Source organism: Diceros bicornis, chromosome 15, assembly GCF_020826845.1.
Source record: "Diceros bicornis minor isolate mBicDic1 chromosome 15, mDicBic1.mat.cur, whole genome shotgun sequence".
NCBI lineage: Eukaryota > Metazoa > Chordata > Mammalia > Perissodactyla > Rhinocerotidae > Diceros > Diceros bicornis.
Genome location: NC_080754.1, coordinates 21,160,682 through 21,172,832, shown reverse-complemented (window position 1 = coordinate 21,172,832; position 12,151 = coordinate 21,160,682). Strand labels below are relative to the sequence as shown.

Here is a 12,151-nt window from a genome sequence, read left to right as displayed (position 1 = left end):
AAGCAAGGAAGGCGAGGGGGCAAGAAAAATCTTTTCTCAATTGCAGAAAGGCTGTTTCAGCCTTTGGTCTATAATCTGTGTCTACAGTTTATCTTAATTCCCTTAACTCCCTAAACTCTCTTAGATATTTCTTTCTCTTTTCTTCCTTGTTCATTTCCTCGACAGAAAAGTTCAGTAGCACAATTAAATACAGATCAATGACTAATTTTAAAATAAGAAATATTCATCTTGCATTTAGACAAATTAAGGGATAGTATACAGATAGAAAACAGACCTTAGAGGAAGAAGAGGTTGAGACCCAGGGCTGCCACTTACAAGTCATATGACCTTGAACAAATCACGTCCATCTCTGAACCTTAACTTTCTCATCTATAAATGTAAATAATAAGTTCAACTGCTATGAATATTAAATGATGGTTCACAAACTCAACAGTGCTACATATATGGAAGGTATTGTAGTTGAAGATTATGTTGTCATTTCTACTAATTATACATTCTGAGTGAGCACATTTTTAAAAATCTGGCTTCTCTATTAAGAATTATCAGTGCAATAAAAGAGTTATTGGGCAGTACTAGAAGGGAAAATCAGTTCAAACAACATTTTCTTTTTCTTATTTTTTTTGTTTCTCTGCTTATTTAAGAGAGATCTTTCTATGGAAAAAATCCCTAGATTCTTGGCAGCAACAGGGCAAAATGAAGCTTTATTGGGAATAATTTGTCTGAGTAAAAAGCCTTTATGCTGTGCCTACCATGTGCTAACTACTGTTGGGGGACCAAAATCAGTATGACAAGATGACAGCACGTCATCTATAAATTCACAATATCTCTTATGACAAAATGATTATTTTTACTTAAAAGCAAGGAAGAGGCTTAAGCCCTTAGAATAAAACTTACTTTGTCCTACACCCCCTAAAAGCGTAGTGACAGAGGACGTTAATATAATTAAATTCAATTTTTACCCCATAAAGCAGTGTTTTCCTATTGCACTTAGTGGGATGCAACCAGCATAGTTGTCCTCGTTCTTCAGGTGCAAGTTGACTTCATTATCCTCCTCTGCTCATGGCACATTATCATCATTGGTCCCTGCAAGGTCACTTTATTTTCATTTATCCCCATTCTCCACCCCCTCTTGCCCCCTCTCATGGGCAACATTCTGACTGTTTAAAGCAAACCTTTTAACATGTATGTGTTCTTATGTGTATTCTTATTTTCTACCCCATATTTAAATTTATGTAAATGATATTTGGCTATATATCTATTCTGTTTCTTACTTTTTTCCACTACCCATGCTATTTTAAAAATTTGTCCTTGTTACTGTGTATATGTTGTCAATTTCTTCTAGTTTGTGCCCAGTGCTCCACATTTCCCTATCCACCTCCCCAGCGATGAATACCCACATTGCCTCCAATTCCCTGCCACATAAACGTGCTGTGACAATTATCCCCATACATGTTCCCTGTGGACTTGCTGAGAAATTCTTTGGAATATAGATCCAGGAATAGAATTGCTGGATCATAGGATATGTACCTATTCTTAAATTAACTGGATACTGTCTAACTGCCCTCCAAATGGCAGGACCAGTCTACATTCCCAACAGTCACCCTGGAGGATTCCTGCTCCTCACTGGTACTTGACATTGTCTAGTTTTCTAATTTTTGTCAGTCTAATGGGTGTAAAGTGATACCTCATTGTTGTTTTATTTTCCATTTCTATGATTAATACTATTTTGGAACATCTCTTCTTATGAATGTTAGCCTTGAGTTTTCTCTTCTATTAATTTCTTAGTTGGACCTTTCACATGCAGAGCCCCTCCTTTTGATGTGGTGTTTAATTTTCTCCAGTTAGTCTATTTTCTTTTCCCCACTGATTTGTTGAACCATGTTTATTGTATATTATGTTTCCAAGTAATGTTGATGTTGCTGATCCAAGAAGCACTGTTTAAGTGGCAACATACTAAACAATGGAAATGAACACCTAGTGGAAAGTACTGCTAACAGTGGATAAGGGTGAATTTAGGAGAACATAAGGGTAATGTGTTGTATTACTAAACATATCAATCCAGAATGAAGTAAAAATCATGCTTATTAGAAGTTTTTAGATGACAAAACAGAGACCATCTTAGTAACTTGGAAAACACACGTATAGAAATTATTCCTAGACAGCACCAGTTCACAGACACACCTATCAATTCCCTGAGCTAAATTCCTGAGATACAAAAACAAACCTTGGTTAGGTGACACTGAAAGTTTGATTACCCAAGATATCTATCACCAGATAGCTCTTTGAACAATGACTCAAAGTCCTGCATTAAAAAGTAAGTTCATTTCTTTTCTCCAATAATTCTCTGTAGGAAAGAATGCAATGGTTATGTTCATTCTATTGCAAATAATGTAGGCACCAGTTTACATATCTACCTAACTGAATTCCAGAAATGCCAAGGAAAAGGCGTTTTTCCATTTTATTAACCGGTATTTTGCCCTATGATTAAACAATTCATACTGAAATCAAATTAGTGGGAGAGGGGGCTGTAAACACCAATTAGCTGAGGATTTCAAATGTGTGGGGTGAGCTGGGGTGGTAGAGGAATTTTTTTTCAACACTGGTGGATTGGACTGTTCAAATGTCTTTGCTACCCATTTTTAACTAGGTCACTGAAAGACGGGGGGGGGGGGGGGGGGGGGGTGGTAGGATGAAGGCAGACACTGCCCCAGCATGAAATACGGGATTACTCAAGGGGAACTGGCTTTCACTGGCGGTCTCTCTTGTTCAGCATTTCAGTTTCCGACATTCATGGTGGGTGGAGGGGTTGAGAAGATCTCTGAGACGTCTTACTACCACATTGCCACATTCCGTATTGCCATTTGTGTGTCCTCCCCAAGGTGATTTACGAACTCCCGGCGACGTTCCACTCCGCCTCCCTGCGCCCGCGCCTGCGCTGAAGAGGGGCGCTCGCATTACTGCCTTAATTTAGCCTCCTCTGCGCATGCGCCCTTTTTTGACCTTTCCTGCCCACCCCCTCCCACCCCACGCTTCCGAGAGAGGCAGGACTTCCTGTCCCTTTTAGAGCGACTGACGGAGGTGACTGCGGACGAATCGGCGTTGGCCGAGGCTGGGAGAGTTTCGGGTGCTTGCGCTAGTCGCTGCTTTTGGCGCGAAAGATGCCGGGTCTGACGGCCGAAAGCCCTGCCCTGTCTGACTCGCAGGAGAAGAAGCCGCTGAAGCCCTGCTGCGCCTGCCCGGAGACCAAGAAGGCGCGCGATGCGTGGTCAGTGCGCAGGCGGGGAGGGGGCCGCGGGCCCCGCGCGCCGCCTGCCGGTGCCTCCGCCCTCGACCTGGCCTGGGCCTCGGCGGGCTGTCGCTTTGCTGGGCGGCGCTCGTGAGGGTTGTGGGCCGCGTAGGCTTCGCGGCGGGCTGTCCGGTTAACTGAGCCTGGGAAACGGATGAAGGGGTGGGCGAGAGGTCAGATTGATCCGGGCTCGCTTCACCCCCTCATTCCTTCCTCTCAGGGGTTCTTGAGCATCTCTTAAGTGTCGAGCACTGCCTTAGGTCCGAAGACAGAAATGGATAAAGATGATGCTTGATTTAAAGGAGCTTAAAGTTAACGGAGACATATACCAGTTGCTATACCACGTGGTAAGGGCTATGACAGAGGATTTGGCAAGACCAAAGAGTAAAAAGTTTTCTGGTAATTTCTCCCCAAATTTAGACGTAGTAGGAGACAGGGTACATTTTCTTACAGTACTGAAGAGTTTCTCTTACCCTCCACCCCATTTTTAGCTAGATGATTTAAAAATCACTCAGTCGCGACAATTTAGTGTTTACAATACCTGTAGTACATCTAGATTGCCGTCAATCCACAAAATGTTTTGTTCTCATTTTATACAGCCTCAATTGTGGAACAGATCTCATTAGAAGGAATCCTCAGATGATGTGAATGCACACCCCTTCGTCTAGCCCCTTTCTAAGTGGCATAGTGGGGGCTAATAACTAGGAGCTCAGTGCTTTTTATTAATAGTCAGTACTTCGCACATAATATTCTGACGGGAGAATTGAAGGACTATAATCTGATGCTGAAATCGCTTCCGTAGTAACAATAAGTGCTTATTGAAATTTTAGATAGTATGGTGTCATGATTAAGAGCCTGGGATCCAGAGTCGAGGTGTGAATCCTGGGCCACCAGCTTTGTGACCTTGAGCAAATTATTTAACGTATCAGCCTCAAATGTTTGTAAAATGAGCCTAATAAAAGTGTCTGCCTCCAGGATTAGGGTAGGGGTTAATGATATAAGCCACATCAAGTGCCTAGCACAGTATTTACAGCATTCAATAAATGATCAGGGCATGCTGGCTATTGTCTTCATAAGGAGCTTGCTGTCTCAGACCTTGGGTCTCATTTGCAGGCAGCCCTGGAGCTATTGAAGGATGTGTAGGATATAGATGGAAGGAGAACCTGCCCTTCTTTAAATTCTTTTTGCATCTTTTCCTCAGACCACTATAGCTTCTCCCCAAATGTCTATAGTCAGGAGTCAGTTTTTTTGTTGTAATTGTATTGGCTTTAACTTTGCTAAAATTACATTTTCAGGTCCTAGAAATAAAGCTGTGTGGTCCTAGTCTTTGCTTTGTGAATTTTACAAGTAAAAAGTTCTGTGATCATCATGAGGGGGGCTCATCAGGCTGCTCCTGGCTGCCAGATCTTTTGCTATTTATGTTGGTGAGTGTCTTGTGATTAGAAGATTTATTTAGGTGTATTTGAATGTAGGGTAGAATCAAAAATTTATTTGCTCTATGAGAGCAGGCAAAAAATTAAGCTCTTCACTCTGTCTTTCATTTAACGTAATTATTTTATTCAGTCAGTTTATTTCATTATAGAGCAGTATTATTCCTTGGATATAGATGAGGGGCAATATTTGCTATACATAGTTATTTCTTCTAATCAGATTACCCACAAAAAACTAGTTATTTGTGGAACATCCTCATGAGCATGGAATTATCACACGGGCAAATAAAAACAAAGCCGTTTGGTGTAACAGCATTTTTTAAAACTCCAGCTATTCCGTCAGACCCATGTTCTGCCTCACTTCCCATCACTATCATGCATGCGAGTGCATGACATTTACTGGTAATGTGCTTAATGCCTACTTTGTTAGATAACAAGTTCATTTTGTTTTATAGCATCATAGAGAAAGGAGAAGAGCACTGTGGACACCTAATTGAGGCCCACAAGGAGTGCATGAGAGCCCTGGGATTTAAGATATGAAATGGTGAGCATGATACTTTCTGATTGGGAAGGTAATACGTAGGCTTATTGCTTCAGACTTGTGTATTGCTTTACAGATTTAGCAGTCATTGGGCAACATTCTTTCTGAATGGTAGTTCACCTGGTTAATGTAACATGCTTAAGTGTCACTAAAAAAATAATTTTTCTGTTCCTAATATAGGGAGTAAATGATGATAATAAATTGAGAGGCATTCAGTAGCTTTGGGAAGGGGAGAGTTTAGCTTTCAAGCAAGAGCTTGACAAAAGCCTTTAGAGTTATGTTAGAGTCAGAAGGAATTATGGCTTAGGAAGTTCAAAATATTCAGTTGTCTGACTTAAAAGAACCAAAAGGAAAATGTTCTCTATTCCTTATTTTTAATATTATGGGTCTTTAGTAAGTTCATTTAAATTGGGAGTAGGCAGCACGTGGAAGCATTGCTTTCTGCAAAACAAAAATGGAATTATTATTTCTTTTGTACCATGCTTTATTCTAATAAAACTGAAACCTCAGGCCATTTTTTGAAGAACTTTGAGCTTTGAATCCACATTTTAATGCTGAAAGGGACTTTGATGTATTTACAACAATACTGCAAATAGATGATTTTCTTTTATTTGGAAACTCTTCCTTCAGATAGCAACCTGACTCATTCCCTCACTTCATTCAGGTCTCTGTGCAAAAGTCTCCTCATTAGAGAGGCTCTTCCTCAACACTCCATCTAAAATAGTATCCCTTCCCCATCACTGTCTCTCAGCACTGTCCAGTAGAACTTTCTGTGATAATGAAAATGTTTTGTATCTGCATTCTCCAGCATGGCAGCCACTAGCCATATGTGGCCATTGAGCCCTTGAAATGTGGCTAGTGAAACTGAAGAACTTAATTTTTAGTTTTATTTAATTTCAATTTTGATAGCCACATGATTCTGAACACCATTGCCTGCATATTATGTATTTATTTATCATCTGCATTCCTTTACTCCAACTAGAATGTAAGCTCTGAGAGAGTAGGAATTTTCTGTTTCATTCCCTGTCATATCCAGGACCTATAATAGTGCCTGGCACACAGTAGGTACTCAGTAGAGGATTGTTAAATAAATAAGTAATAAATAAGGAAACTAAGGCCTATAGGTATGAAATGCATCCCAAGGCAGGTTAGCAGGATCAGAGTTGGAACCTCTGGGTCTCCAGACAGACTCCCTCTGCTTTGTGCCCCTTCCCGCCCCCCGCCATAACATCCATACCATACCACCACTTTTAACTTAATAATAGTCGAGAGATAATATCAAAGCCACATACCAATATAATAGTAAGAGAGAGCCTGGCTTCTTTCCCTTTCACCTCTTTCCTGCCTCTTTGGAATTTCACATATGGCCAGTCTTCCTCAATCAGCTGTGAAAAAGGAGGGATAGGAACCTGTCCTGAGCTGATAAGAAATATCACTGTGTAGTGGAAAACAGTCTAGGCTGAAAGGCCTGAGGCTTAATTCTGGTTCTGATGTCTAGCTGAGCATGGTTTTCACTTCAGCTGCGTTTAACGTTTATCAAGACGTTAATCCTCTCTGGATTTCACTTTTTTCATTTATAAAAAGAGAACTATAATTTATTTTGTGATTCTGTATATGGTATGGTATATCTACTCTGTGTATATATGACATACTTAACTGGCTTTTAGACTAGATACTTATTTAAAGAAATCCCGTGGTGAATCATTTTGTAAAATAAGTAAATTTGGATGGGTACTTATACTAAAAGTGTAAGTACATTTATTGATTATTTTTAAAGACACAGAATCTCAACATTTGTACATGGTTTCCTTGTTCATAATCTCTCTTCCTAGTCAGTTGTATAAGCTGTTGCCCAGGGCTGAACCTGCCTTGATAAAAAGGGTGATTAAAAAAATGCTAATTTTAGGCGCATCAAAAGCTTCTCTTGGACTTCATGTGGACCACAGAGGTGGTACAATTGTTGTCATAAAGAGCATGTTCTCAAAAGGACCTGAAGATATAGTTTATGTTATTGGGACAGAGAATGAGAGTGATTCCTATGTGCTGCTTTTGTGTATAAAAGAACATGCAAGAGCTTTGAACTTAGAAGACCTGATGTTGAACTGATTCTGTGGTCTTGGGCAAGTCCTTAACTTTCTGAACTTTAGTTTCCTCATCTGTAAAGTAGAGATAATAATACATGCCCAACCCACTTCATAGAGTTGTTGTGGTGATTAAGTAATATATGTATGAAGAGGCTTTGTAAACTGTAAAATAGAAACCAGAACAGAATAGCCCATATCTTGGGAGTTGTGGCTAGCATAATTGAGGTCTGTTGAATATATGACCTGATTATGTATTTTTGAATCCTGGTTACAAGAAGAACAATCTGAATCCAACTAAGGCATTTCTAAGAATTCATAATGTCATGTTTTCGTATTCACCATAATAATACTTTTGGAAGAGGACCAGGTGTTCCTCCTCCCCATTGGCCCAGGTGTCCTTTTTCCCCAACCCCTTGGGGTGAAATGGAGGATCAATGAAGTCAAACAAGACTTGCTCCCGTTAAGAGTGGATAGGTGGTTGGGCCGGCCCGGTGGCTTAGCGGTTAAGTGCGCGAGCTCTGCTACTGGCGGCCCAGGGTTCGGATCCTGGGCGCGCACCGACGCACTGCTTCTCCGGCCACGCTGAGGCCGAATCCCACATACAGCAACTAGAAGGATGTGCAGCTATGACATACAACTATCTACTGGGGCTTTGGGGGAAAAAAAAAATAAATAAAATTATTAAAAAATAAAAAGCCCATTTTAAAAAAAAAAAAAAAAAAAAAGAATGGATAGGTGGTAGGGCCGGCCCGGTGGCTTAGCGGTTAAGTGCGCGCGCTCTGCTACTGGCGGCCCAGGGTTCGGATCCCGGGCGCGCACTGACGCACCGCTTCTCCGGCCATGCTGAGACGGCATCCCATGTATTGCAACTAGAAGGATGTGCAACTATGACATTACAACTATCTACTGGGGCTTTGGGGAGAAAAAGGAGGAGCCTGTCTTCCTCAGCAGAAAGAGGAAGATTAGCATGGATGTTAGCTCAGGGCTGATCTTCCTCACAAAAAAAAAAAAAAAAGAGTGGCTAGGTGGTGGAATTAAAACTAGAGTCCAGGTCTTTCGTGTATCCAAATCACAGGCATTGTACACTTTACTCCTTACACTTCGTGAGACTTTATTATCAACATATTCATTTTTAGGATTGCACATAGTCTTGATCTTCAATCATAAAACTTTATGAATACTAGTTAGAAAGACCTATTGAAATGCATAGGTATATGTAACTTACATAGGTATATGTAGCTCAGTAACCAGGTCATTGGCTGTAGGGTAAAATCCAACACAACCATCTATACTATTATAAGATAAACTTAACTAAATTGATGTGTCTTAGACTGTTAGACCAATTTTTCTGAGGATAGCTTCACAGGAAAAATATTTTGCAAACTTAGATCTTCCCCGTAATGCTCATGAAAGTTCCTTAGTTCAAAAATCTTTGTAGATTTTAATGTTATTCCTAAATGATATAGGTCTTAATTGTAGCTTGAATTCACTAGATTAGGACTTAATATAAAAGTAGGCTACATTCAGCCAGAGGTGTACTTCAGACTCACCTGAGGAATGTTTTCCAAAATTCACAAGCCTGGACCCTGATCTGTACCTGTTGCCTCAGAAACTCCTAGATAATTTTCAGGTGCAACCTCCTTCAGAACCCCTGGCTTATGTGAAGAAGTAGCAGGGATAAAGCTAAATATAAACTATCAGAGGATTTAATAGGTAGCAAAGGTGGAGATTTGAAAACTACTCCTAAGAAAAAAATAGATGTGATGGTGGTGATTATGGACACTTTTTTCTGTCTTATGACTGCTTCTTTTACTGAAAGAGAAACTAGAGGAATGTAGAACCTGCTTAGAAATGTGAAGAGGAATGGCAGCTAGTTATCTTTCTGCCTTTAGGAATCAGAAGAAACCTGGAGGCAAGTTCTTTAACCTCTCTGAGCCTGTTTCTTCCATTCAAGTCTGGTGTTGACTGACCAGACCAGCAACCCTATCCTCTGGTACTTTCCCTTTTTGATCTTTCCAAATGGATTTCAAAAGGGTTACCCTTCTTTGCCCTTGGACTTAAGTGAGTAACTTTCCACAGGAAGTGCCTTGTGCACAAAGCTGACCTTCTGCCTTCCACTTAGTGGCTCTTTGCCAAACATTCTTGAATCAGCAAGGAGGGGTTTGCACGTCTTTTCTCTGGCATATCTGTAAAAATAAACTGCCTTAGCCTTTTTTGGGAAGATATTTTTGAGAAAATAAATAAATATGTATTTAGTTTTTACTTCAACAAAGACTTCTCAAGGTTAAACAATGTAATGGATTGAACAGTTTCAGTGATGTTTTTAGTTAAGCAAAACTAGAATTTAAGAATGTGGATCTTTTATTTCATGACAGGTTTAGAATAATCGTGGTAATTAGTTAATAGTATTGTCTGGGGCATTCCTTTCTAGTGGTCTTAATTCCCTAACTCCATAGGTCTGGCATGGTGTTTGAAATCTGACTTTCTAAAATAAATTTTTATCTGTAGGTGGTCTGCTGTGTGACTGAATAATTCCTGAAGAATGAAGAAGATTCAAGAATGTTGGGAGTTCTTTGGTGAACTTTGATAAATGGATAAAGTATAATTTTTAAAAAGAAAAAAAAAAAAGAAAATATGCCTGGTCAAAAATCTTCAGGTGTTTTGTGTGTGTGTTCCTCACATCCTCCCATGGCATTTATTTATTTTTCTTAAAGGATATAGTATAAACAAATCTTGTAGTATAAGTTTCTTATGTTCTTCTGTCATTCTGGGAACTCTGGAGATTTTTTGTAAGGAAAAAGCAGATACTGATCTCATCCAGTGAAGTCTCCAAAATTAGGTGCATGGAAGTAAGAAAATAACCCTTTACGAATTCAGAATGCATATGGTAGCCATATCATCTCATTCAAAATCTTGTTTTTTATTTTTAACTTTCTTAAAGATAAGAACTGGACAAGCCTTCAGTCTTAGTATTTTAAATCATTATTATTTCTTTACTAGTTGTCCTTTGGGAAAGTAATTTGTTTAGATTTTGGATCACATTAGGGTGCCTTGGCTTGGAAGATCTCAACTCTTTGGCATAATTAATCTGTAGATGGCTGGTTACATTTTAGAATAGACTAAAATCATAAGTTTAATGCCTAAGGGCCAGACAGTTGTCTCTTCTTAATTAGAAGCTGGCCTGGGCCAGAGGCTGGGTTGTACAAATAAGTCACCAACAAAATAGCTCAGTGCTATAGTGGTACCTGGAATAGAACATCGAGTGTGGCTCGCTTCCATAGCAGCCCTGTGGTCCTACTAGTTGCTTATGAGCTCATGAAGCAACTGGTCATATTCTACCTTTAAGTAAACTGAGTTTCCAATCTTAACAACAAAAGATACTGAGGAATGTAAGTAAGAAATATATAGTGTTCATATGTCGTGTGATGGGAAAATTGCCTCTTCTAAAATAAAGGAGCTGAATTAAATTATTCTTCAGGATTCTTTCCTAGTTAATTAATTAAGAGCATAGCTTTGAAGTGTGATAGACTTAGGTTTAGCAGCTGGCGATGTGGTCTCAAGCAAGTCACAACCTTTTTGGGTCTGTTTTTCTCATCTGAAAGAAAGAAAAAGAAGCAGGAATAGTAGTAATATCTAACTTACAAGACTGTGAGTACTGATTAAAATGGTGTCTTAAAGCCTTTGGCACAGTATCTAGCATTTACTGTATTAATGTTCTCTATTTCTTTGATTCTATATTCGTATTTTCACTTGAATATTTGGGTATATTACTTTGATTTTAGTAAGCACTTTAGTTTTCAGAGCATTCTTCTAGGTGAAGAATAGAATCTCGGACTCCTAAGACAGATATGTACCAACTTCCCACCCAGTACAGATCACTGGCAGATAGTTATCCAAATTCTGCTTGATCCTGGAACTATAAAAAAGAAAAAAAAATCCATAACCTTATCACCCAATGTTAATTTTTGATGTGTGCTGTTCCAGACTTTTCTTTTGCATTTTTATATATATACATATATATATATATATGTATATATATATATATATTTTTTTTTGGTGAGGAAGATGGGCCCTGAGCTAACATCTGCCAATCCTCTTTTGCTGAGGAAGACTGGCCCTGGGCTAACATCCATGCCCATCTTCCTCCACTTTATATGGGACACCGCTACAGCATGGCTTGCCAAGCGGTGCGTCGGTGCACGCCCAGGATCCGAACCGGCGAACCCCGGGCTGCCGCAGCAGAGCGCGTGCACTTAACTGCTTGTGCCACCAGGCTGGCCCCTATATATTTTTTTAAAACAAAAAATGATCTCTCATTTTTCTATATTGCATATTTTTAATGAGATCATAATATTAGTTGCCTTTTTCCCTTAATATATTTTTTCCATCAGTGAGTAGAGTTCTACAATGTGATTTGTATTGGCTGTGTAGAAATCCATTTTGTGGCTGGTCATAATTTAACCAATTCCCTGTTGTTTGTACATTCATTCATTAAACAGATATTTTGTAGGGTGCCTGCTGTGTGTCAGACACCATTCTAGGAATTGGGTCTCAGTCTTGAACAGGATACATACCAGCTACCTAAATTATTTCTGATTTTTTTTTTTTGTATTTTGTTTTATTGGTTGGTTTTATGGAAATATATAAGGAAGAAAGGAAGAAATTGCGTGAAATCCCACCAGTCTAAAACAGGACCACTTTTTGGTGACCTTCTTGCCATACATCTCTTTCTGATGTATATACGCTTTTTACTTTGTACTTTTTTTTGGCTACTCCATAGTAACTCTGCAATGAAAATTTCCATAAGAAA

General features: G+C 39.3%; 1 protein-coding gene across 1 annotated transcript; it reads left to right on the top strand.

The window, feature by feature from the left end:
* Positions 1-3,065: 3,065 nt before the first annotated feature.
* On the top strand, positions 3,066-9,992 carry LOC131414746 (cytochrome c oxidase copper chaperone). The gene is made up of 3 exons (XM_058555855.1): positions 3,066-3,265; positions 5,172-5,260; positions 9,850-9,992. Exons 1-2 carry the CDS (start codon positions 3,159-3,161, stop codon positions 5,254-5,256), a joined length of 192 nt encoding a protein of 63 aa, XP_058411838.1. The 5' UTR covers positions 3,066-3,158; the 3' UTR covers positions 5,257-5,260; positions 9,850-9,992.
* Positions 9,993-12,151: the final 2,159 nt, after the last annotated feature.